Source organism: Neoarius graeffei, chromosome 18, assembly GCF_027579695.1.
Source record: "Neoarius graeffei isolate fNeoGra1 chromosome 18, fNeoGra1.pri, whole genome shotgun sequence".
NCBI lineage: Eukaryota > Metazoa > Chordata > Actinopteri > Siluriformes > Ariidae > Neoarius > Neoarius graeffei.
This window is the reverse complement of record NC_083586.1, coordinates 50,207,738-50,235,698: the sequence shown is the minus strand read 5'-3', so window position 1 is coordinate 50,235,698 and position 27,961 is coordinate 50,207,738. Positions and strand designations below refer to the sequence as shown.

Sequence of the window (27,961 nt, the reverse complement as noted above, 5' to 3'; positions counted from 1 at the left end):
CGCTTCAGCCCGGTCTGCAAATTTATTTCAAAGCTGAAAGACATTGTTCAAATATTTTATTGTCTATTCCGGATTCTAATGAGAAATGTTTAACTGACCTAGTCCCTGTTGGTTTTCATTGAAACTGTGCAGTGAAAAAACATGAAGCATACCGGTCCCAATCTGAAGGAACAACCCCTTGGAAGAACAAAGCCACACCAGGTCTCAAGCCTCCAGGAATCGATCCCAAATATGGTTTGCTCTGTTGTGGTTCAGCATCATTCATTTTTAATGATACATCTCAAATCACGTGATTATATTCTCATAAAAATGTAATCGTTTGGCTTCAGTTATTCTGAAAATGTTACTCACAGGGCTGCAGACTGGATGTGGCACATCAGACTGGATGCGAGAGAACTTTTTGCGTGAGGCACCAGAGTTTAGTTCCTTACCAAAGGTAGATGTGCTCCAGTTCTGAAGAGAGCAATGACAATGTTTATGAAGCTTTTCCACAATGTCTTGACAATTCTTAGTGTTTTTTTCCATTGCTGATGCCAGTCAAGATAGGAAAAACTAATATATGGCCCATTCTATAATTGCGGGTACATTTCAAGTGTTGACTCTGTTATCGTTAAACTGGGCAATCCATTAACAGAATTGATAGAGTCGACATTCCACCATTTTGTGTCTTAACTCCACATTACCAACCTCAAACTAGCTACCACATGGCATGTATATGAACAATTTTATGGATTTTAATCACATGATTGTTTTTTAAAAATGAGTAAGAGATTCACTCCAATTTCACAATTACAGATTTGACAAATAATTCATCAGCTGTTGGTGTATCCTCAACATTTTGTTCAAATTAACAGGAGAAGAAACATAACATGCCTCACTGCCTTTCTGAAATTTCCCGCCAGAGGATGTGACATCTCTCGGTGCAGGTGTGATGCGTATTATTAAAAGTCTTTGTGGATTTTATGCGGTTTTATAACACGAGTTAAGATTTGACAAGAAGATTGGGATGGATAAATTTTTTTTTATGACTGAAATTTCACATAATAAAAAAATAGACATGTAACTTATTTTATAACAGTTAATAGAATAAGCCCCCAAAAAACGACTGTTAGACTGAAATCACTTCATGTTTATTCGAGTTGAATGGATGAATCAGGAGTTGAAGACAGCCAATAGTGTGGGGGGAGGGGTGGGAGTCATTTAGTTAATGTTTTATGGATAAATTGCATCTAAAATATACATCAAGCATTGCTCGTGGTCAGAGTTTGTCATAATTTGCATTCTTGTTTTAAAATGATTCAGTAAAGATTTCTTGTGGAAAATGACAAAGGTTTATCTCAGAGATGTGAAACATAACATACCCCGGATTCTAGAATGACCCATCTCCCTGTCTCTCTCTGCTTTACTCCATAGAGGGATGCAGTGAGTGTCAGGTTGCTTCTGTCTTCAAAATTTCAAAGATGACAGTTCACAAGAACAAGGTCAAGCAGCAGACATTGGGCAAAACAAAGTTGCAGGCTGGCGGAGGGTGAAAAATGACTCTCCACTGACCAGGATGATTGTCAAATCCTTCGAATTTCACTCACCATCCATAAGATGACGCCAAGTGACCAACAAAAATCATGGCAGCTGGGGTTAAGTGCACGGCAAGGACGGTTCGAAGCAGACTCCTCTGGGCAGGGTTGAAGTCGTGCAGAATGAGAAAAACGCCCTTCATTAATGAGAAGCAAAGAAGAGCCAGGCTGAGACTGTAGAGGACTGAAGTCAGGTCGTCATCTCCGAGTCCATTTTTCAGCTTTTCCCCATCACCTGGTCATCTAATGGTTAGACGGAGTCCTGGAGAGGCTGACAAGCCACAGTGTCTTGCACCCATTGTGAAATTTGGTTGAGGATTAATGAAGATCTAGGGGTGCTTCAGCAAAGCTGGAATGGGGCAGATTTTTATTTGTGAAGGACACATGAATCACGCCAGGTACAACATTATCCTGGAAGAAAACTTGCTTCCTTCTGCTCTGTTCCCTAACTCTGAGGATTGGGTTATCTAGCAGGACAATGCTCCATGCCACACAGCCAGGTCAATCAAGGTGTGGATGGAGGACCACGAGATCAAGACCTTGTCATGGCCAGCCCAATCTCCTGACCTGAACCCCACTGAAAAACCTCTGCAATGTGATGAAGAGGAAGATCAAGCCCTCAGACAGAGCTGTGCTGAGTGAATTTTTGCACCAAGAATGGCAGAAAGTCACCCAAGAGCAACGTGAAAGACTGGTGGAGAGCATGCAAAGACACATGAAAGGTGTGATTAAAATGTCAGGGTTATTCCACCAAATATTGATTTCTGAACTCATCTTAAGTTCAAACATTAGTATTGTGTTTTAAAATTGAAGATGATCTTGATTTCTATGCATTATTCAAGGTCTGAACACTTTTTAAAAAAAAAAAGTTGTCATTTTTCAAAATAACTAATTTTTCTGCAATTAAATGCTCTACGTGACAATATTTTTATGTGGAATTTGAGGGAAATGTCAGTAGTTAATGGAATAAAACAAAATTGTTCATGCTCCTCAAACACGTACTGTATCTCTAAATAGTAAAACTAGAGAAACTGATAATCTTCCAGTGGTCTCCTAATTTTTTTTTCTCCCAGAGTTGTACACTAACCCCATTTCCAGAAAAGTTGGGATATTTTCCAAAATGCAATCAAAACAGAAATTTGTGGTTTGTCAATTCACTTAGATCTTTATTGAACCAACAAAAGTACAATGAAAAGCTTTTCAGTGGTCGTATTGACCAGCTTAATTGTATTTTGGAAATATAAGGTTAGAATTTGATAAGTGCAACACACTCAAAAAAAAAAGTTTGAATAGTTTCTAAGATATTCCAGTCACACCTGTCAGTGACTGTGAGTTTATGACAGCCTTCAAGCATGGCCACCACAGCCTACACCTCACAAGTGCCACAGCGCATTCCCTCTCCCGAGAACTGATTGGGAGCACACCTGTTCCATATCAAACTCCCGAAATACGGTAAGCATGCCAAACACTCCAGTACATTGCAAAATATCATTCTCCATCTGTGTACCTGATCATACCAATCTGTTGTTGTTTTGACCTGATTCTTAGTGTTTGACCCCTGCTACCTTATTCTCATGACCCTGAGACTGTTATTTACCTCTGACATCCTGTTTGATGATCGACCGACCCTTAGTACGAACTTGACTGATTCTCGTCTCAAGATTTGGATTTGTTTACCAGTTTGCGGCGCACCCGATTTCCCCTGCTATTGCGTCCATAAGTGCCTGCACTTTGACAACATTTTAGAAGATTCCACAATAAGCAGGTTAATTGGAAACATGATTGGTACATGCTCCTTTTGTACCCAAAGGTTCAGTCTCTGCAAACAAGGAGGGGTCGTGGCTCACTCCTTTGTGCAAAAATTCATGAGAGAATTGTTAGTCAATTCACAAAGAACATTTCTCCATGTAAGGTTTTAGGTCTTTCAAAATCTGCAGTACAGAATATTATGAAAAGATTCATGGAATTCAGAGACATCTTGGTGCGTAAAGGGTAAGGTTGGAAACCACTGTTGAATGTGCATGACTTTCGTGCCCTCACCTGGCACTGCCTGACAAACCATCATGCTAATATGACAAATATAGCCACATGGGCTCAGGAGTACTTCGGAAAACTGTACTGAACACCATCTGCCGTAGCATCCAGAAATGCAACATGAAACTGTATTATGCAAAGAGGAAGCCATTCATCAATTCCATGCAGAAACACCACTGATTTCTCTGGGCCTGAACTCATGTCAGATGGTCCAAAAGACAATGGAAACATGCAGTATGCTCTGGTCAGAGGAGTACACATTTCAGCTTGTTTTTGGGAAAACCTGATGTTGAATTCTCAGAGCCAAAGGTGAACCTAGCTATCCAGTTTGTTATCAGAGAAAGGTACAAAATCCAGCATCTATGATGGTATGGGGGCATCAGTGCCCATGGCATGGGTGAGATGCACATGTGTGAAGGTACCACTGATATTTTGGGGCACATAGTGGGACTTGAGAGACATTCATCAAAGTGTCTTCCTTGGAAATCCATGCTTATTTCATCAGGACAATGCCAGGCCTCATTCTGCATGGGCTACAACAGCGTGGCTTCATATACACAGAGTGCGTGTGCTTGACTGGCCTGCTGCCAGTCCAGATCTGTCTCTGACTGAGAATGTATGGCGAATCTTGAAGAGGAGAATCAGACAACAGTGACCACGGACTGTTGAGCAGCTAAAGGCTTGTATGAAGGAAGAATGGAAAAAAATCCAATTGCAAAACTGCAACAACGAATATCCTCAGATCCCATATGATTAAAAAGTGTTATTTAAGGGAAAGGTAATGTAACACAAATGGTAATAATGTCTCTGTCCCAACCTTTTTTGAGTGTATTGCAGATGTGAAATCCTAACTTGTTTACAAAACACAATTAAGTTGATCAGTAAAACTACTGAAAATCTTTATGTACTTTTGTCAGTTAAATAAAGGTTCAAGTGAATGAAAAAATCACAGGTTTTTGTTTTTATTGCATTTTGGAAAATATCCCAACATTTTTGGAAATGGAGTTAATTTACACACACACGTCAAAAGGTTGGACACACCTAATTCAATGGGTTTTTTTCCTTTATTTTTATTAATTAAAAGCACTTCATGTTGAAAATTAATGATGGATGTTGTGTGTCTTTACTTAGTTGAGCGGTTCTTGACATAATATGGATTACTCCAGTTGCAGAATAGGGCTATTTACTTTTGTTTTTATTATTTGCTATTTACTGTTTGATCTCAAATGCATTAAGAAGGCAAAAAATTCCACTAATTAACTTTTGAAAAGGTACACCTGTTAACAAGCCGGCCCCCATCATTGACAGGTTCGCTTTACTGCACCAACCTTTAAGATAAAGAATTGGTGCTTAAATTTGTCTCACTTTCATTTTTATCTTTCATGTTTATTTACAACACTAGAAAAGCACTCGGAGAGCGCAGACCTCCGCCAAGAATCCTTTAAAAAAAATCCGGGATCCAGAAGGTGATCCGGATCACCGCCAAAATTTAATGGATTGTTACTTGTGCCCAGTCACACCTCTGGGAAAAATTTTAGAGCAATCTGTTCATAACTTTTTCCGTAATGTTGCTAACAGACAAACCAACGCTACCGAAAACATAACCTCCTTGGCGGAGGTAATAAAGAATATTTGTAGCTTTCTGTAGTGCACACACACACACTTCGCATCCACAAGTGCTGATCTGCAAGAAAATGAAATAAAGGCACAAAACAATGCAGACAAGAGTAAAGAGAATGTGAGATGTGAAATATCTGCTCATTTCCACCCTGTGACTTAATTATGTATCTCTCCCTTGTTGTGACTCAGGTCCTATCTGAATTATCATTACCAGGGGTTAACCCATGTTGACTCACTCGGTTTGTATTGGCAAAGAAGGGTTGAACATTGGTCACATAACCCTGGTCCAACCCCAGTCTTTGGTTTGAAAGAAGCATCAGTTTGTATCTGAATGCCTGTTAGAATGTGGCTTGATGAGACTGTTTGCTCACTGTAGCATCAGGGACGAAGCTCGAGCTGACCACCGAGCTCACTGCTAAGTGCTTTGTGTTGTTGCAGCATTATTGTGATCGTAAGTACAGCTGTATTCACTTTGTCTTCACATACTACTTGGAAGGTCTTACTTCCCAAAGCATTATTGCTGCCTTCATGTGCTATTGGAATTATGGTAAATATGGGTTACCGACTTGGAAGTTGAACATGAATGACCCCTCAACTTGTAATCTCAAGTGGTAACTTCAGAACTATTTTGGATACCCGAGTTCCTGAGTTGTGATGACCTTCAACCTTTCAGTATATTGTAGAACAGGACATTTTGCTCTTCAACATTACATAATTCAGACTTAATAAGTGGGAAGGAGGACCTTATGACGCATGTGAAGGCAGCATCTGTTCAAATTGTGCTATGCACAGTGACATATGGAGTCAAGGGGTATCAGAGTGCAAATTATCTGTGTTAATTCTTTTGACGCATTATTTTGGCAACTCTTGAGGAAAATGTGTTTTCATATCTACTTATAAACTAGGTTGAGAGAAACTTTAAGCTTGTTACATGGCAATGCACTTCCATATTAATGTACTGTATGCAGCCTCAAATGAACAGCATGAGAATATACACACACCTGTAATAATTACTGTGTGCGTGTGTGTTTTTCCCTAAGCACATAATTGAAGCCATTCAGTAAAATAACTTACTCCAACAATACCAGTGGTGTTCAAGATGATGTCCCCAAAAATATGAAGTGCAGTCACTCTTTCAGTTGGCATGCGGTGTTTGAATTGGCAAAACCACTGTCCGTTTATATATACCTGGAAAGAACAGATATGCAAGTGTTTTAAACTTATTTACTTTATATTATTTACAAGTGTCAAATTATTGTATTCACTGTACCTCATAGCCTTCTGCTTTGGTCACAACAAAGATATCAAAGGCTGATCCTTTAGAAACAGGACACCATGATGTGCGTTCTTCATTCTCCCACTTCCCATTCCTGTGGCTGTTACGAACCACTGAGTCACCGATATAAAACTTGAGGTGAAAAGCGGTGTCACGTGGCTTGAGTTGGAGATTAATAGTAAAGCTGTTTATAAAGAAACAATGAAATATAGAAATTCTGTCTTATCATACTTTTTATAAAAGATCCATGGTTCCATTAATTTAAAAAAACAACCACCACCACAATGTCAGTTTATTTTGTGAGTCATGAAGTCAATAACATGAATACATACACAGTTCCTGTTGCAAAAACAACCCCTTGGAAGTACAAAGCCATTTCTGCTTTCAGCCCTCCAGGAATTGTGCCAGTACAAGGGATGCTCTGTGATGGGTATAAGCACATAACATACTTCAAATTATATTATGTTTTTACAGAAACCAAATAACACTGATTTTGCTGAAACAATAAATTCTACTCTGCATATTCAATAAACTGTAAAGTGACACTTTAGGATATGAAGCAGAATTTTTTAGTTCACTTGACAAACTGACTCTTTGTGCATCACAATTTTTGTTGATTTTTCTTTAAAAAAAAGAAATTAATAAACTGTGTACTTGTTTTAACATATTTGTGACTTTGGGCTTCATTTGTAACTTCTGCTACTCATAGGGCTGTTATGAATATTTGTTACCTCTGACTTAATAGTCGAGGCAGACCATCGTGATAGTCCCATGCTGGTCATTAGATTTGTCCTTAGTTTCTTAAAGAGGGAAGGCATGGTGAAGTCCTGTAGGAAACAAAGACTTTGTGCATCATACACTAACCGTCCACTTTATTAGCAACACCTGTACATTCAGGCAGTGATCTAATCAGCCAAGCAGGTGGCAGCAGCACAATTATCTCATCTCATCTCATTATCTGTAGCCGCTTTATCCTGTTCTACAGGGTCACAGGCAAGCTGGAGCCTATCCCAGCTGACTACGGGCAAAAGGCGGGGTACACCCTGGACAAGTCACCAGGTCATCACAGGGCTGACACACAGACAACCATTCACACCTACGGTCAATTTAGAGTCACCAGTTAACCTAACCTGCATGTCTTTGGACTGTGGGGGAAACCAGAGCACCCAGAGGAAACTCACGTGGAGAACATGCAAACTCCACACAGAAAGGCCCTCGTCGGCCACGGGGCTCAAACCCGCACCTTCTTGCTGTGAGGCGACAGCACTAACCACTACACCACCGTGCCGCCAGCAGCACAATTATAATAAACACCAAAAAAAAAGCAGATACAGATCAAGAGCTTCTCATCCACAAGGTGTTTCAGCCTGCAAACTCTTGTTTCTTATTACTCGTTTGTTTTGTTTTTCACAGTATTCTGTGTTCTGTGTGAAAATCCCGGGACATCAGCAGTTTCCAAAGTAGTCCATATGGTACCAATAACCATGCCATGGTTAAAGTCAGTGAGGTCATATTTTTCCCCATGCTGATGGTTTATGTGAACATGAACTGAAGCTTCTTGAACAGTATTTGCATGATTTTATGAAATTAGCTGCTGCTGCATGACTGGCTGATTGGATAACTGCATGAATGTGCGGGTGGTCAGGTGTTCCTAATAAAGTGGACGGAGAGTATATTTATTTTATACTGACATGCACAACTATTTATCATTTAGTTGATTTTTAATTAAAAAAAATAAATTACAGTGCTCAGCGTAAATGAGTACACCCCCTTTGAAAAGTAACATTTTAAAAACTATTTCAATGAACACAAACAATTTCCAAAATGTTGACAAGACAAAGTTTAATATAACATCTGTTTAACTTATAACGTGAAAGTAAGGTTAATAATATAACTTAGACTACACATTTTTTCAGGTTTACTCAAATTAGGGTGGTGCAAAAATGAGTACACCCCACAACAAAAACTACTACATCTAGCACTTTGTCTGGCCTCCATGATTTTTAATGATAGCACCAAGTCTTCTAGGCATGGAATGAACAAGTTGGCAACATTTTGCAACATCAATCTTTTTCCATTCTTCAACAACGACCTCTTTTAGTGACTGGACGCTGGATGGAGAGTGATGCTCAACTTGTCTCTTCAGAATTCCCCAAAGAAAATAATTTCTTTCCACCACAAAGGTGAAGGCTACAAGAAGATCATCAAAGCTTTACTTATCAGTCAGAATACTGTAGCAAAAGTGGTACAAAAATTTAAGAAAGATGGAACTGCAACCATCTCACAGAGACGTCCAGGTCGTCCACGGAAGTTAACACCTCGACAGGAGCATCTTCTGATGAGAAGGGTTGAAGAAAATCGGCATGCAAGTTCACTGCAGTTATTTAAAGAAATAGAAAGCCAAACTGGGGTGACTATTTCCTGTGACGCAATATGGCGTCCACTGCAGAGGAATGGCATGCATGGATGCCATCCACGAAAGAAACCTCTCCTGAAGCCCAGGCACAAAAAAAGCCCACCTAGAGTTTGCCAGGGCCCATGCTGACAAAGATGAAGACTACTGGGACTCTATACTCTGGAGTGATGAGACCAAGATAAATGTTTTTGGAACTGATGGCTTCAAAATTGTATGGCGTCGCAAAGGTGAGGAATACAAAGAAAAATGCCTGGTGCCTACAGTGAAACATGGTGATGGCAGTGTCCTTATGTGGGGCTGCATGAGTGCTGCTGCATTTCATTGATGGCATCATGAATTCACAGACGTATTGCTCCATACTGAAAGAGAAGCTGCTACCATCACTCCGTGCCCTTGGTCGTCGTGCACTTTTCCAACATGACTAAACACACATCTAAGGCCACTGTTGGATTTCTGAAGAAGAACAGGGTGAAAATGATTCAGTGGCCAAGTATGTCTCCTGATCTGAACCCAATCGAACACCTATGGGGAATTCTGAAGAGACAAGTTGAGCATCACTCTCCATCCAGCATCCAGTCACTAAAAGAGGTCATTGTTGAAGAATGGAAAAAGATTGATGTTGCAAAATGTTGCCAACTTGTTCATTCCATGCCTAGAAGACTTGGTGCTGTCATTAAAAATCATGGAGGCCATCCAAAGTACTAGATGTAGTAGTTTTTGTTGTGGGGTGTACTCATTTTTGCACCACCCTAATTTGAGTAAAACTGAAAAATGTGTAATCTAAGTTATATTATTAACCGTACTTTTTCCCGTTATAAGTTAAACAGATGTTACATTAAACTTTGTCTTGTCAATATTTTGGAAATTGTTTGTGTTCATTGAGATATTGTTAAAAATGTTACTTTTCAAAGGGGGTGTACTCATTTACACTGAGCACTGTACCATGGGGGATATACAGTTCTATCCACATTCCCTGGATATGAGCAATTGCACAGTCGGTAACAATTCGCTACTCTACTAGTCTATCAGCTCATATACCGTGAATAGGAAAAACCAAATGGCAGAGCGCATCAAGTCAAATATAGATCACTTTGTAAGCAAGTATTTAAAAGAAATAGAAGTAGCTAAAATATTGTACCTTTACGTTGGTTTGCCAACCAAGCACCAAAAAATTAAAATAAAAAAAACCTCAAGAAGAAGAAAATGGCAGAATGTATTGCTGAACCAACTGAGGAAGAAATAAGAACTCAACTCAACCCCCCTAAAAAAATCAACAGAATATGGAATAACAGTTATTCCATGAAATTGACTCATACATGGGCTGATAGTTGACGAGGCGCGATGAGATTGAGTGGATTAACTTATATCCACATTCACTGGATTTTGAGAAACGGAGCTTTTTTTTTTTTTGCAAATTTAATAAAAACTTTGACGGGGGCGTCGTGGCTCAGGTGGATAAGACACTATACCATAAACCCGGGGACCTGGGTTCGAGTCTGACGCGAGATAATTTCTCGATCCCTCCCCATCTCTCTCTCCTGCTTGTTTCCTGTCTCTACGCTGTCCTATCCAATGATAAAGGTGAAAAAAGCCAAAAAAACCACCTTTGTACAAAGTGTTTGACAATCATTTCTCTTTAGAATGTGAAAAACAGGAGCAATTTGTGGAAAATGCTACAATAACTCTTGAAATAAAAGATACGTTCTTGCCATCAAATATTTTTTATTCCTTCTTTTGTTGCTTTTTTATATTTTGGGGGGTTTTGTTTTCGAATCGAGTTTTTATTTCGCTCTCGGTTGGTTCAGTAACATGCTCTGCCATTTTGTTTTTTTTTCTACTCACGGTATATGAGCTGATTGGCTACTCTACTACGAGGCTATCAGCAGAGGTGGAAAAACCCAGGTGCAGAAAGTAAAAACCCTGCCACATTTTTGCTCCAGTCAATTCAATGAACCAGCTGATCCTAATTACCACATCCCCTAAACCAGGTTGATGAGCTAATTGGTGAAATCACCTGTGTTGAGAGCACAGGCAGAAGGAAAACCTAAGCAGGACTTTTACTTTGTCAATCCAGTTTTTCCACCTCTGGCTATCAGAGTGTGCAATTGCTCATATCCAGTAAATGTGGATAGAAAGAGGAATAGCGAGAAATTTAATATCATCTGAACTGACCCATTGACTCACTGTGACCTCAGGATTCCCATGAAAGGTGAAGGAGACAGAGTCGCTGGCTTCACTCACTCCCACATCACTAACAGCTCTGTATCGAACCCAGTATTGGTTTGCTGGCTTTAGTCCAGTCAGTGTAAAGCTGGGCTGTGCATCTGAAGTGTCTGTGACTGTCCATTCATCAGCATCCTCTGCTGAATCAATTGGAGGTGTCATCCTGTACTCAACTCTAAACTGAACCATCTTTCCGGTCGGTGATTTTGAAAGCTTTAGGATCACTTTCCCATCACTGGTCTCCACCACAGGTAGAGGAGGTTTGGATACAGGCTGGAACTTAGGATCTGTCAGATGGCCTTTCTGATAAAGTTGGATGGAGTTTCCTGGATTGCTGGGGTCAGAGATGGAGGCAATGATGAACTTGATTCCCTTCTCATTTTTATTGGCCTTTGAAAAACTTGTAAAGTGAGAAAGATTCTGCCTCATGCTCTCAGAAACGTCAGGAGAAGTGAACCAAGGTTGTGGTACTTGACAAGAGAAAATTCTCTCGCTTGTTTGCTCAAACTTTCTAAATCCTTCAGAGCTCTTAAAGTCTTGGAGAGCTGCAAGGTAGGAGTCTTCAAACTTTAGAGATGTAAAAGACAAACACACCACCACATCATTCTCAGGATCAAAGAGGATGGAACGGAGTGTCGCTGGGGAGTTCACAACTGTCAGGTTCTTCAGCCCACTGGTATAAGAACTCAATATATTTAATTCAGTTGTAATGTTGTCTAGCCATTTGTTCACATTCCTAGCATTGAAGGGTGATGCGTCATGGAAGTTCAGGATGTCCTCTAGTGCCTTGCCCTCTTGTGTCCCACCCCGGATAGCTGGCAAAACTCTGGACAATGCCTTCTGGAACGTTGTCTTATAACAACTGTGTAAGTCCCCAAATTTCAACAATCTGTCTTTTACATCAGAGAAATCATCTGTCATTTGGTTTTTGAACACATCATTGCATCTTCTCTCCACTTCTCCAAACTCCTCCAGCAAATTCTCGGTTTTATTCACCAGGGTCATGCTGATTTCTCTCACCAACCTTGCAGCCTTATCATCCAAAAGCATGAGAGGATACAGCCACACAGTCAGTGGTACACCTTTATAGTTTTCTTTCTTCATCAAAGTGGGTAACTTCTTGTAAACCTCCAGGGCTTCCTTGTATGTGGTTGGGTTTTCTTCAAGTGCTACGTCACCATAAAATGTGACGCTGATATTCTCAGACAGTGTTTTTTCCTCTTCAGTCATCTTTAGGGATGCTTCCCCCTCAATGGAAATGGTCGGGATCTTCTTGACCACTGCATGAAGGTTTCCTTCAACAACCTGTTTGCGCTCATTTTCTGCAGCTGTATGATCAAACACCATGAAAGCCTGAGCTCCATACAATACAGCTGTAACTACATGAGTGGCTGTTTTCTGGTCAAATACTTGTGGATAGGTGATATTGCCAAGGTTCTTCATGGTGAGTTGTTTAAATTCTGTTGTCTGGCTGTACTGCATAGTAACTCTGCACTGATGTGTTGAGGACTTGGTATCATTCAGGTACTTGGCTGATCCTCCAACCTCCACCAAACCACAGAAGAAACTGGCTTTAAGGGAAGCGCTTATATCCAGGAGCTTGGTCTTTTCACTGAGGGTGTCAGAGCCAGTAAACTTCAGCTGTGTTTTAGGCTGCTGATGCACATCAATGTGTTTATTCACTGCTTCTGCATCCCATAAAGTAACACCTGAAACAAGAAAGAGATGAGAAATGATTGCTGCAGAAATGATCGCTGATATTTGTGATGCTCTATGATTATTTTTACACCACAGCACTGATGAATTCTGATTGGTCAGAATGTTTTGATTAATTTTCTAATAACAGCAACTGTGACCATAGTTCAGCTGCAAATCACGTTTGTATTAACATGCTTGTTCTTGTATAGTACCGTTTCTGTCACAACAACTCACACATGGACTTGTATTGATCAATGCTCCTAAACAAATTATAAAAAAAAGTTAATATTTTGATGTTTTCTTTGAGATGCTTTAAATTTTATGGAAGGTGTCTGTAGTGTCAGCGGTTTGTAACAGTCAGACGTAATGGAAAGTCTTCAGGATGGAGTGCATTTTAGCTTTTGGTAATATGATAAGTTGAACTTTTTCATCTTTAACGTCACATGACAGAACAAAAGAAGGTTGGTGATGGAACAGTATTGTAGTTTCTCTTTTCAAAATCAATGCTTTTTAATAATTTTTTTCAAGTCCTGGTCAAATAAAAACTAATCCCATATCAACACCAGAAGGAACCCAAATAAATTTAAATGTGTGATGGCCTGCAAATACCCTTCACATGATCAAAATTTGACATGTTCTACTTCATTGTTCTGAAAATGTTCTCGCATTTTAATTTTCCCCAAAAGTGAAAAAAAGATAATTCCCCACTCAAAGACGCCCCCAACTTCTACACTTAGCATAATCTACTTATGAAAAAACATTCCTGCCTAATTTTAAACCAATAGTGAATGGAGGAAAAACAGATGAGCGAAAAGAAAGGAGAAGAGTGCAGGTCACACCCGTTTGTATGTATGTGTCGGGGGAGTTGGCCTGAGGAATTAAAGGAGGTTTGGTGCGTCTACAATGAAGCATGTCTAAGCAGGACAATTCAATTCGTGAGTCCTATTCATTGTCCATGGGAAAAAAAATGACAGAAAAATGAAAAGAATGAGAGAATGGGTGCATCAATCCAAAAGCTGTATACAAGCACACTACACCCCTTCAGGATGAATGTTTTTGAGTTGGAATGGTGTCGCCATCTCAAAAGCTGTAGGAGGAGTAGCGGCTCCAAAAAAAAAAAAAAAAACACGGGTGGACAGGAATAAATAAATTTTAAAAATAACTAGACTGCATTTCTGCAAAGAAAATACAAAGTGTGCTTGCTGAGCTGTAGCAGAACAGCTATCATGCTAAAAGCTAGCATGCCAACATGCTAATGCCAACATGTTAACAACTAGCATGCTAACAGTTAGCATACTAACATGCTAACAGCATACTAACATGCTAAAAGCTAGCATATTAACATGCTAACAGATAACATGCTAACATGCTAATGATTAACATGCCATTTGTTAAAATTCTAACACTAAGGCTAATATGCTAAAAGATATCATGCTAACAGCTAACAGGCTAACATGCTAATGGCTAGTATGTTAACTTTTAGCATGCTAACACGCCAAGGGTGACATGTTAACAGCTAACATGCTCAGGCGAACTCGTCAACAGCAAACATGCGAACTCTGCATGCTACCATACTAATCCTAACATGTTAACAGCTCTCATGATAACATGCTAATGGTGAACATGCTAACAACTCGTGAGCTAACAGTCGGCATAATATTGTAATGGGTAACATGCTAACAGCTAGCATGGTAACACGTGAAAGCTTATATGCTAATTGCTATTGTGTGTGCGCGTGTAAGTATTCCTAATAAAGTGGCCATTGAGTTGAAGTTGATTTGCTGTCAGTCTCAAATGATCAGATCCTTGCCAAATGCATCACCTATGGGGGAAGGGAGGAATGACTCAGTCAAGCTTCCATTGATTAGCAGCAAAATGGAGAAAAAAAATGGACGGATGAAAGGCAAGACAAAGACGAGTGCGGGTCAAAACCGATATCATGTGTGTGATGGGTGATTTGGCCTGAGGTGCCGTATGAAGTTTGGTGGATGTGTGGTGAAGTGTTACTGAGCAAAACTCAATTCATGTGAATGGGGCCAAAAATCAATGGAGGCCTATGGAGGTAAAAAGAGATGCGTGAAAACCAAGGAAAAGACGAGTGCAGGTCTCAGATGAGGGGATGGATCTATGCGGGGACTTGGCCTGAGGCATCAAGTGAAGTTTCTTGAAGTTTGGTCACTTGGTTAAAAAAAAATTGATGGAGAGTGAATGGTGTTTAAGGAGAAAAACTTTCATTTTCAATGGGGCCAAAAATCAATGCAAGCCTATGGAGGAAAAAGGGATGAGCAAAAAGAAAGGAAAAATATGAGTGCGGGTCAGAACTGATTGCATGTATGTGTCGGGGGAGTTGGCCTGAAGTATCACATGAGGTTTGGTGCATCTGTGATGAAGCATGTCCGAGTAAGAAGATTTGATTCATGAGCCCTATTCATTCTCTATGGGAAAAAAACAAAAGAAAAACGACAAGAACAAGAGAATGGGCACGTTGATCCAAAAGCTGTATACAAGCACACTACACCACTTCGGGCCAGACGTCTTAGAGTTGGAACGGTGTCTCTATCTCGAACGCCCTAGGAAGAGTAATGGATCCAAAAAATGTGTTGGAATAAGGCAGAAAAAGTAAACTTAAGAACAATAGTGTGCTTGCCTTTGGCTGCTGTGCGCTTGAGCAAGTACACTAACTACAGTGCATTTCGGCAGAGAAAATGCAAAGTGTGCTTGCTGAGCTGTAGCAGAACAGCTATCATGCTAACTTGCTAACATGTGAGTGCTAACATGCGATCAGCTAGCATGCTAACAGCTACCATAATAACATGTTAACGATAACATGCCAATAGCTAGCATGCTAGCATGGGAATGCTAACAGCTAACATCCTAACATGCTAATGGCTAACATGCGACTTGTTAGCATGCTAACACTAAGGCTAATATGCTAACAGCTAGCAGGCTAACATGTTAGCTGTTAGCATGCTAACACTGAGGGTGACATGTTAACAGCTAACAAATATGCTAACGGCAAACATGCTAAAAGTTAACAAGCTAATATGCTCAGCCGAACACGCCAAAATTACCATGGCTAACTGTTAGCATGCTAACATGCTAATCCTAACATGCTAACAGATCTCATGATAACATGCTAATGGCGAACATGCTAACAACTTGCGAGCCTACAGTTAGCATGCTAACACGCCAATGCTTATATGATAATTGCTATCATGTGTGCGTGCGTGCGTGCAAGTATTCCTAATGAAGTGGCCATTGAGTTAAAGTTGATCTGTTGTCAAAGTCTCAAATGATCAGATCCTTGCCAAATGCATCATCACGTCTGGGAGAATGGAGTGATGACTCCGTCAAGCTTCTATTGATTAGCAGCAATATGGAGAAAAAAATGGATAGATGAAAGGCAAGACAAAGACGAGTGTGGGTCAGACCTGATATCATGTGTGTGATGGGTGAGTTGGCCTGACGTGCCATATGAAGTTTGGTGGATGCGTGGTGAAGTGTTACTGAGCAAAACTCCATTCAATTGAATGGGACCAAAAATCAATGGAAGCTTACGGAGGTAAAAAGGGATACATGAAAACGCTTCCCACTGCTTTGTGCAGCAAGCACACTAATAAAAAATACAAATTAAAAAAAAAAGTGAAGCGCTGCTTTGTGCAGCAAGCACATTCATAAATAACTAGACTGCATTTCTCCAGAGAAAATGCAAAGCGTGCCTGCTGAGCTGTAGCAGAACATACACACACACACACACACACACACACACTATATATATCATGCTAATAGCAAGCATGTTAACATGCAAATACTCACAGCTAACATCCTAGCATGCTAATAGCTAACATGCTAATTGTTAACATGTTAATACTCTAAGGCTAATATGCTAACAGCTAGCAAGCTAGCATGTTAATTGTTAGACTGCTAACACATTGAAGGTGGCATGCTAACAGCTAACATGACAATATGCTAACATGCTAACAGTTAGCATGCTAACATGCGCAGGTGAACACGCTAACATACCATGGCTAACTGTTAACATGCTTATGCTGACATACTAAGGCAAATGTACTTTGGCTAACATGCTAACAGCTCTCATAATAACATGCTAAAGGCAAACATGCTAAAAACTCTTGTTGTTAGCCAGCATGCTAACACATTAATGCTTATATGCTAACTGTTAATGTGTGTACGTGTGCAGGCAAGTATTCCTAATAAAGTGGCCACTGAGTTGAAGTTGATTTGTATCTCATAAGCTGTAGGAGTAGCAGCTCCAAAAACGGGTGCACAGGAATAATAAAAATGAAAAAGAAATAAACTGAAGAACATTAGTGTGCTTGTGGCACAAAGCATCACTGCTTTGTGCAGCAAGCACACTACTGTGCTTGTGATTTCTGATCATCAACCGAGCAGCGATAGCGTGTAAAATATGCAAAAGTAATTGGCTAACTAAAGTCGTTTACTATTGTAAACGATCAGAAAATGGAACCATGTGGTTGAAAATCACCATTTGTTTGTTTAAAATAAGAAAAACGGGTAGGGTAATTGTCATCTGAGTTGGCCTTTAAGAAGAATAGTGTGCTTGCTGCACAAAGCAGCGCTTCTTAATAATAATAATGAGGAAGAAAGTAGAAAGCTCCTGAGTGAGTAACAATTTGTGCCAGCGCTGCGAGTGCAAATTAATAAGAATAATAAAGTAAACTGAAGAAGAATGTTGGTAATGGCTCAGAACAATCTTCAAACATGGCTACTCTAAACTACAAATCCCAAGAACCACAGCACCCTGTCTCCTGATTATTAATCATATCACATGCATCTCATTCAATAGTCATCCCCTCACCTATATAAGCACAGCTCTCACACTTTGCAAAATATCGTTTAATCTTCTCTCTCTAACATACCGGGCTGTTTGATTACCTCCTGTTTATCAGCTTTTGATCAGTATTCCCATTTCATCTTGACCTCATCTTATAGTCTAGTCTCTACTGCTCTGTTTGCTGATTGCTCAACCCTCGCTAGTTTCTTGACCATGCTTCCTGCACGCTGATTTGGATTACATCTGCAGTTTGCTATGCCCTGGTCTTCCCTGCACCTGCAATTGTAAATGCCTGCACTCTGACAGGATACTTCACCATCCATGGATGCAGCAGAGGAGTCAAAGAAAAAAAGCACTCAACACTCAGGGGTGCCTATTGGGAGAACATCAGCAGATGCTTTGTGATCTAAACACCAGGATGGCTCAACTTGCTGCTGTTGTGTTGCAGGCCATATATTGTCTACAGAAGACTGAATCAAAATCACTGTCAAAATACCCTTACCCACTACCACTCATCCCCTCCTAGAACTGCCACCTTATTGTGGTGGAGGGGTTTGTGTGCTTGAATGATCCTAGGAGCTATGTTGTCGGGGGCATTACCACCCCTGTTAGGGTCTCCCAAGGCAGACAGATCCTAGGTGACAGGCCAGACCAAGAGCAGTTCACCAAAACCCTTATGGATAACAATAAATCAAGAACCGTGACGTCGCCCGGTATGGCGCAGCCGGGGCCCCACCCTGGAGCCAGGCCCGGGGTTGGGGCTCGTATGTAAGTGCTTGGTGGCCGGGCCTTTGTCCACAGGGCCTGGCCAAGCTCAGCCCGAAGTGGTGACGTGGGCTCGACCTCCTGTGGGTTCACCACCCACAGAGGTAGCCGTAGGGGGCCGGTGCAGTGTGGATTGGGTGGCAGTCGAAGGCAGGAGCCTCGACAACCTGATCCCCAGACACAGCAGCTAGCTGTTGGGACATGGAATGTCACTTTGCTGGGGGGGAAAGAGCCTGAGCTTGTGCGGGAGGTTGAGAGGTACCGGCTAGAGATAGTCGGGCTCACCTCCATGCACAGCTTGGGCTCCGGAACCCAGCTCCTCGAGAGGGGCTGGACTCTCCACTTCTCTGGAGTCGCCCATGGTGAGCGGCGGCGGGCTGGTGTGGGCTTGCTTATAGCTCCCCAGGTCAGCCGCTATGTGTTGGAATTTACCCCAGTGAATGAGAGAGTCTCCTCTCTGCGCCTTCGGGTCAGGGAGAGGGCTCTTGCTGTTGTTTGTGCCTACGGGCCGAATAGCAGTATAGAGTATCCGACCTTCTTGGAGTCCCTGGGAGAGGTGCTGAGAGGTGCTCAGACTGGGGACTCCATTGTTCTACTGGGGGACTTCAACACTCACATGGGCGACGACAGTGACACCTGGAGGGGCATGATTGGGAGGAATGGCCTCCCCGATCTGAACCCGTGATGTTTTGTTATTGGACTTCTGTGTTAGTCACGGTTTGTCCATAACGAACACCATGTTCGAGCATAGGGGTGTCCATAAGTGCATGTGGTACCAGGACACCTTAGGTTGGAGGTCAATGATCGACTTTGTTGTCGTTTCATCTGATTTCCGGCCCTATGTCTTGGACACTCGGGTGAAGAGAGGGGCTGAGCTGTCAACTGATTACCACCTGGTAGTGAATTGAATCCGCTGGCTGAGGAGGAAGCCGGACAGACCTGGCAGGCCCAAACGTATGGTGAGGTCTGCTGGGAACATCTGGCCGAGCACTCTGTCGGGTAGGTCTTTAACTCTCACCTCCGGGAGAGCTTCTCCCAGCTTCCAAGGGAGGCGGGGGACATTGAGTCTGAGTAGACCATGTTCTCTGCCTCCATTGTCGACGTGGCTGTTCGGAGCTGTGGCCGCAAGGTCTCTGGTGCCTGACGTGGTGGCAATCCCTGAACCCGGTGGTGAACACCAGAAGTAAGGGATGCCGTCAAGCTGAAGGAGTCCTATCAGGCCATGTTGGCCTCCGGGACTCCTGAGGCAGCTGATGGGTATTGCCAGGCCAGGCGTGCTGCAGCTCGGGCAGTTGCGGAGGCAAAAACTCAGAACTGGGAGGAGTTCAGTGAGGCCATGGAGGAGGACTATCGGTCGGCCTCGAAAAAATTCTGGCAAACCATCTGGCGCCTCAGGAGGGGGAAGCAGTACTCTGTCAACACTGTTTACAGTGCGGGTGGGGAGCTGTTGACCTCGACTGGGGACATTGTCGGGTGGTGGAAGGAATACTTTGAGGATCTCCTCAATCCCACCGTCACGTCTTCCATTGAGGAAGCGGAGGCTGATGACTCAGAGGTGGACTCGTCCATTACCTAAGCCGAAGTCACTGAGGTGGTTTGCAAGCTCCTTGGTGACAAGGCAACGGGGGTGGATGAGATCCGCGCTGAGTATCTCAAGTCTCTGGATGTTGTGGGGCTGTCTTGGATGACATGCCTCTGCACAGCACGTGGCGGTCGGGGACAGTGCCTCTGGAGTGGCAGACTGGGGTGGTGGTCCCTCTTTTTAAGAAAGGGGACCGGAGAGTGTGCTCCAATTATAGGGGAATCACACTTCTCAGCCTCCCTGGAAAGGTTTACTCCAGGGCACTGGAGAGGAGAATTCAGCCAATAGTCGAACCTCGGCTCCAGGAGGAACAATGCGGTTTTCATCCCGGTCGTGGAACGCTGGACCAGCTCTATACCCTTCATAGGGTGCTCGAGGGTTCATGGGAGTTTGCCCAACCAGTCCACATGTGCTTTGTGGATCTGGAGAAGGCATTCGACCGTGTCCCCTGTAGTATTCTGTGGGGGGTGCTTTGGGAGTATGGGGTTTGGAGCTCTTTGCTAAGCGCTGTCCGGTCCCTGTACGAATGGAGCAGGAGTCTGGTTCGCATTGCCGGCAGTAAGTCAGACCTGTTCCCAGTGCATGTTGGACTCCAGCAGGGCTGACCTTTGTCACCGGTTCTGTTCATAATTTTTATGGACAGAATTTCTAGGTGCAGCCAGGGGCCGGAAGAAATCCTGTTTGGGAACCACAGGATTTCATCTCTGCTTTTTGTGGATGATGTTGTCCTGTTGGCTTCTTCAAACCGGGACCTTCAGCATGCACTGGGGCAGTTTGCAGTCGAGTGTGAAGCGGCTGGGATGAGAATCAGCACCTCCAAGTCCGAGGTCATGGTTCTTGATCGGAAAAGGGTGGCTTGCCCTCTCCACGTTGGTGGAGAAGTCCTGCCTCAAGTGGAGGAGTTTAAGTATCTCGGGATCTTGTTTAAGAGTGAGGGAAGGATAGAGCGTGAGATTGACAGGCGGATCAGTGCAGCCTCCGCAGTGATGCGGTCGCTTTACCGGTCCGTCGTGGTGAAGGAGCTGAGCCAAAAGGCGAAGCTCTTGATTTACCGGTCGATCTACGTTCCGACTCTCATCTATGGTCATGAGCTTTGGGTAATGACCGAAAGATCAAGATCGTGGATACAAGCGGCCGAAATGAGTTTCCTTCGCAGGGTGGCTGGGCGCTCCCTTAGAGATAGGGTGAGAAGCACAGTTACTCGGGAGGAGCTCAGAGTAGAGCCGCTGCTCCTCCACATCAAGAGGAACCAGTTGAGGTGGCTCGGGCATCTCTTTCGGATGCCTCCTGGATGCCTCCCTAAGGAGATGTTCCAGTTATGTCCCCCCGGGAGGAGGCCCCGGGGAAGACCCAGGACAAGCTGGAGGGACTATGTCTCTCGGCTGGCCTGGGAACGCCTCGGTGTTCTTCCTGAGGAGCTGGCCGAGGTGTCTGGGGAAAAGGAAGTTTGGGCTTCCATGCTCAGACTGCTGCCTCCGTGACCCGGCCCCGGATAAGCAGAAGATGACAAGACGAGAGACTACCACTCGTACCATCGGCAATGGAACAACTAAGATTGGCAAGGGTTTTCTCTAAACTGGACCTCTGCAGTATCGACAACTTGGTCTGCATTCTGGAGGGAGACAAATGGAAGATGTCCTTTAGTACCACTGCTGGCCATTTTGAGCACTTGGGTCATGCCATATGGCCTTTCTTCAACTCCAAGTGTTTTCCAGTGCCTAATAAATGATGTATTGAGCAGACCCTTCAGGATTTCGCGATGTGCAACTTCAACCAATCCCTGCGAATTCAGGGCAGTGTTGCAATTATATCTAATCACCGCAACTTTCCCACAAATTTGACCAGTCGTTTGTGTCATCTTGAGGTGACGTCGACAAACTACCTTCCACCTTCCAGTGTTGCCAGATTGGGCAGTTTCAAGTGCATTTTGGCAGGTTTTGAACATGTTTTAAAGATTTTTTTTTGGGGGGGGGCTTTTTTCACCTTTATTGGATAGGACAGTGTAGAGACAGGAAATGAGTGGGAGAGAGACAGGGAGGGATCGGGAAATGACCTCAGGTCGGAATCGAACCCGGGTCCCCAGATTTATGGTATGGCGCCTTATCCACCTCAGCCACAACGCCCTGAGGGTTTTGAACATGTTTTGAGCTGGAAAACGTCAGCAGTATCTGGCAACACTGCTTACTTCCGTGTTTCCGTTCAAGAGAAGCAGCATGTGCGAGTCAGTGTTTATATTGGCTTAAATTCTGTTACTGAAAGTGTGTTATGTTTACAGTGAAGGACTGTGTGCACTTTACATTATTTTTTTTACTTAATACAAGAAATTAATAGATGCCAACATTTTTGCCAAAATGGTATTTTATTTTCCATTGTTTAGGCAGCTTCAGCATCATACTGTGAGATTCTGTTCAAATTGTTGTTTTTTCTTCTATGAAGCCTGAGCCAATTATTTTATTAGTTTATAATTATTGTTTAATTTAGTCTTCAGGAGAGACTGCCTGCACAGAGTACTAGTATTAATAGGTTTTTTTTTCTTACATGAAAGCTGAGGCATTTACCGTATATTATATTTTAAGGTATCTTCATGTTGTGCTGTGAGGTTCTATGCACTTTAACTTTTGAACCAACAGGTGCATTTGGATAAGTAAAGCCTATTTTTCTGCATTTTTATAGTCCTAGTAATCTTTTGTATTGGCAAAGATGTTTATAGGACCATTTCTCAGTGTCTTTTTGTTCTTTTAATCAATAGTTTTTCAGTAATAACTTTAATATTTAACATATCACTCAATTTTAATCACAAAAAGAGAAAATCGCAACAATTTCTCGCAACTTTCACTTCCTCCCGCAATGTAATTGCAACAAAAACCTAAAAAACACCACAACTTTCATTGCAATTTTTTGGAAAACCCCGCAACATCAGACATTTTAGCCCACAACAATCACAAAAAAGGCCCGTGAAATCCTGGGGGGACTGATTGAGAGACATGCTTGGAAAATTCATCATTGCATACATCGATGACATCCTGATCTATGCCTCAAATAAGGACAGTCATCAGGCTCACGTCAGGTCCATGCTAACACACTTGCTCAAGAATCACCTCTTTGTCAAAGCAGAGAAATGCGAATTCCATGTCATTCAGATCTCATTTTTGGGATACATAATCAGTTCTGAGGGAGTAAGTATGGACCAAATCAAGATCCATACCTGCAAACTAGTCACCTTTCGGCGAAATTCGCCGTCTTGATCCCAAAATAGGTCACTTGTGTGAATCGTGTAGATCCGAAGAGGTTTTTTTTTTGTGTGTGTGTGTGTGTGTGGGGGGGTTTGCGCGAGGCTACGTTGCCGAACATTTGGTTTCAATGTACTACTACTTCAAAGTACTACTACTACTTTTCTACTCACGCCCACATTCAGACCATTTCCGCCTTCTTCATACTTCAAACGTCTCTCTGATTGGATGATATTCCAACGAGCCAATAGAGTGCTTCGAGGTCAGCGCGCACCCGGCGGCGGCCATATTGGAAGTCAAAGCGCGCTGTGTCAGTGCATTGTTGTTGTCCAGCGAAGCAAAAAGGGGTGACAATGCCGAATACGTGCGTCATTGTTGGTTGTAGTAACTGAGGGGAAAAGGGTGGCAAAAGCTTCCACAGACTCCCCAAAGTCGTGACTAACCAGGGAATTGCAGCACAGGAGAAAAGCGAACGGAGGAGATGACAGTGGCTGGCTGCCATTAACCGATCAAATTTAGGACAACTTGACTGTATCCGGATTTGTTCTGATCACTTTGTGACAGGTAGGTTAATATTGTCTTGAATTTCATAGTTACTAAAATAGTTACTAAAATAGTTATTTTAATTTCATAGTTACCGGTAGCATCCAGTATGCCGGCTGTTGTGTGACCGTCGTTCTTTCCCTCAGTCTCGTGGCCGCTTCAACATAAAACAACAGGGAAGCAACATGGGAGCAACATTCCCCAAGTCCAGCAATGCAGTTGCAATGTGCACACAAAATAGCATGTCTCTTGTCAAATATTATCCAGGGGTGTAGACTAGGCTGGGATAGTCTCTGCGAGTGTAACACTTTCCCTCTGATCACTTTTGTCTCTCCGTCTTCAGCAGTAAACACCGACACATCGCGGACCCAACCGGACACAAATCTATCGTATGCTTCCATGCTCTTGTAGTTCTGGAAATCCTTTAGTTCACAAAATGGACTTGGGTGAAACACTAGATAGTTCACAAGATCTATGTATGTTAAATGCAGCAACAAGCTGGGGTCAGCTTTCCATTCCTTCTCACTAACCGTGTATGGCTCTACATTCCCAATGAAACGTACCTTCTCAGCATAATGCTCCCGTGCCTGCTTATCCAAACTTTCACAGTAGTGCTCCATCACTTCAGATGTCTAAATTCTTAAAAAATCCAAGTTTTTAAGCCCTCTAATGCGGAAACGAATCGCTAAATGTGTACTCTATGAGCGCTCTGGAGCGAGTGACTTCCAAGATGGCCGCACACGTGCAGTGTTACTATTTTTAGCATCATCTCGGAGCCCTCGCTGGACAGTATCCGCGAATTGTAACTGAATAGAGGTGGGGTTTTCTTGAATACGGGTGTGTATAGGAGGATGGCAGAGATCATCCAAACGCAATGCAGAACGGGACACTGAGTCTTGAAAACAGCTCACGGAATCATATTTTCTGATTTTTTCCAGAACTCTATATTACATCTGGAGATGGAAAAACATTTTTAGTATGCAGAGAAAGCTGTGTTACGATGAGTGCGATTTAAAGAGGCTTTAGGGTGGTTTTTTTGGTACCTGTGATTTGGTGGTCTGTGAGTCGCGTTTTTATGACATAGGACGCAAGGGGCAGGGCTGTTACGTTTGAACCGAACGTGCGACACGGAAGATGTTTCTGTGGGCTGAAACAAAACAGAAAAAAAAGTCAAATCAGTTTGAATAAAGTCATTTTTTGTTGACCATAAGGATCTATAAACGCGTGTTTTGGGTAAGAGAAATCATTTTTATGTGAAACTATTGGTGGGATTGTCAAAATTATAACGTAATATGTGTTGATCTCGGTTGTATTCAGAGAACCAATTAGTTGTGCATGTGAGTGAGAGAGAGAGAGAAAGAGAGAGTGTGAGTGAGAGTGTGTGTGAGTGAGAGAGAGAGAGAGAGTGTGTGTGTGAGAGAGAGAGAGAGATTCTCTCTCTCTCACTCACACACACTCTCTCTCACACACACACACATACACACTCACACCATGAATTTGGCAGCACTGAAGGAATGGAGGGCTGAATTTGGTGTCCAGCCATCTACCAGTGCTGCTGGTAATAGGGCAGAGGTGGTGAAGAAGGATAGCATGGCGCGAAAGAGGCACATGGCAGAGCAGCATAAACGTGCCCTTGAACGGCTTGTTCGGGCCAAAAGGTCTAAAAATGATAAACTGGTCTGCTGAAGAAAGTTTCCAGTGTCACACTTCAAAAATTACTTTTTTAAATTCAAATTTTACTTTTTTACTTTTTATACTTTTCCTTCCTTAATGGTAATGTAATGAGGTGTCAGATGCAAAACTGAAAATTGCAAACCTAAAAATGAATAAATCTTGTCTTTGTTTTAAATGTTGTCTTTTCCCTTTATTTTCCTTGATCGCGCGCTGTTTAAGGGGGCCAGGGGGTTACCGGTAGTTTGTCACCTTTTTCAACCCTCATGAGTTTGCAGGTATGAAGATCACAGTAGTCACATCCTGGACAACCGCTCATCTGTCAAGGAGCTACAATGCTTTCTCGGCTTTGCAAATTTCTACAGGCACTTCATCCAGGGTTTCAGCACCATCGCCAGCCCATTGACCTCCCTACTAAAAAATGGACCACATCAGCTCAAGTGGAGTCCAGTGGCTGAAGAAGCATTCAATAAACTCAAGTCAGCCTTCACCTCTGCCCCCATTCTGCAACACCCAGACCCCACCAAACCATTTATCATAGAAGTGGATACATCTGAAACTAGAGTTGGAGGGGTGCTATCACAATATGTTGGAGAGAAGAATAAGCTGCACCCTGTAGCCTTTTATTTTTTTTCAAATAAACTCTCACCTGTAGAAAGAAACTACAACATTGGCAGAGGTGGAAAGTAACGAATTACATTACTCGCGTTACTGTACTTGAGTAGCTTTTTTGTGTACTTATACTTTTTCAAGTAATTTTTAGAGTGTACTTTTACTTTTACTTAAGTATGTTTTCTTTTAAGTAGTGTACTTCGGTACATTTTACATCACAACCGTTACTGAGTAAAAAAATAAATAAATAAAAAATAAAAAAAGGTTAAAACGGAGAAGGGGAAATGCGTTCTGGAAATGAATCACGGGAAGGACAGTTGTCGCGCGCGCGAGTCTCACACAGACGATGGCGGACATGCACCGGCGCTTTGGGGGGGGGCTCACGCCCCTGGGCCACAGCCAATCAGGGGCCTTGTAATATTAATAAAATAATAAACTGTCGGAATCGTGCGCCTACATTAATGTACGGATAGAAATAAGGTTAGAAATAAATGAGCGCACAGTAGCCTGCTGTAAGAGACATGGTGGATGTGGTTCGCGAAACGAACACCCACAACTGTACCAGAAAAAATGTAACAAAATGTAACGTCACGCACGAAAGCGCGCCAAAGACTGCAGACTACTGAGACGCAAATTTAGAGGCTTTGAAAGATGAAGCGTTCACATGTTAGCGGGGCGCATAAAAGGAAAAAAAAGAGAGATGCAGGTAATGATAGAATCGTTGCCTAAAGTCACAGACTTTTTTAAGGTAAGGATCACCAATCTGTTCAGAATATCAGCTACTTATCAGTTATCAGCCTACCAGCAGCTAGGCTATGTGCAGCTAGGCTAGATATGCTATGATCTGTCCAACAGTAAAATAAATCAGTTGTGATTTGAATACGTGTCGTGTGATTTGAACTTATACGAATTTACCACTGTCTTAGTAGTAAATCCTTATAAATATAAGGATAAATCCTTATAAGGATTTATAAATAAATATATATGCCATGTATGATTTACTCCTGAAAGTGGCCCCTTTTGCATTTTCCTCATACAAATTTTTTATGAAAATGTAGTATGTATGAAGTGAACATTGTGCATGGTTTTTACAGATAATGTGTATGATGAATTACACCGTCTTTGTATGCTTCGTGTAATGTTTTAAATTATATTTTACAGTTTAAAATGTATATACCTTTTATATGTAAATCCACACAAACATATATGTTTTTGTTTGAATTGTGGATGTATCGTAAAGGTATTCTATGATGGCTCTCTATGTTTTTTATATGTCAACCTACTGAAAAAGACAGGTTTATTGTATGACTTCTTTAGGTTTATAGATGTTTTTATATGTCGATCAATTACTATAAATGTAAAAATAGAAGAGGTTTTTTTGTATGAATTGTTCAGGTTTATCTATGTTTTTAAAATGTCAACCAATTACTGTCAATGTAATGTTGACATATAAAAAACATAGAGAGCCATCATAGAATACCTTTACGATACATCCACAATTCAAACAAAAACATATATGTTTGTGTGGATTTACATATAAAAGGCATATACATTTTAAACTGTAAAATATAATTTAAAACTACAAACATTACATGAAGCATACAAAGACGGTGTAATTCATCATACACATTATCTGTAAAAACCATGCACAATGTTCACTTCATACATACTAGATTTTCATAAAAAATTTGTATGAGGAAAATGCAAAAGGGGCCACTTTCAGGAGTAAATCATACATGGCATACATATTTATTTATAAATCCTTATAAGGATTTATCCTTATATTTATAAGGATTTACTACTAAGACAGTGGTAAACTCTTATAAGTTCTTTACTGTTTTTTTTCGTGTGGGTTATAATCCTGTTAGTATAATAGCATATTTCTATGGGGATAATAAAAT

General features: G+C 41.9%; 1 protein-coding gene and 2 long non-coding RNA genes across 3 annotated transcripts in view; 1 reads left to right on the top strand and 2 right to left on the bottom strand.

Moving 5' to 3' along the window:
• Nucleotides 1–104: 104 nt before the first annotated feature.
• LOC132866769 (uncharacterized) lies at nucleotides 105–6,580 on the bottom strand. Its single transcript, XR_009650622.1, has 4 exons — nucleotides 6,499–6,580; nucleotides 6,303–6,416; nucleotides 352–453; nucleotides 105–241 (listed from the first exon to the last, which is right to left on the bottom strand). It is a non-coding gene; the product is annotated as an uncharacterized LOC132866769 (long non-coding RNA).
• On the top strand, nucleotides 368–2,083 carry LOC132866771 (uncharacterized). Its single transcript, XR_009650623.1, has 3 exons — nucleotides 368–436; nucleotides 855–926; nucleotides 1,414–2,083. It is a non-coding gene; the product is annotated as an uncharacterized LOC132866771 (long non-coding RNA).
• A 607-nt stretch (nucleotides 6,581–7,187) lies between the features above and the next one.
• The window catches only part of LOC132865786 (neoverrucotoxin subunit beta-like), a 62,936-nt gene continuing 42,162 nt past the window's right edge, over nucleotides 7,188–27,961 (bottom strand). The window contains exons 3-4 of the mRNA XM_060898295.1: nucleotides 11,093–12,852; nucleotides 7,188–7,331 (exon numbers count right to left, since the gene is read on the bottom strand). Of these exons, the coding sequence (XP_060754278.1) occupies nucleotides 7,188–7,331; nucleotides 11,093–12,852 (1,904 nt within the window). The remainder of the gene's footprint in view (nucleotides 7,332–11,092; nucleotides 12,853–27,961) is intronic.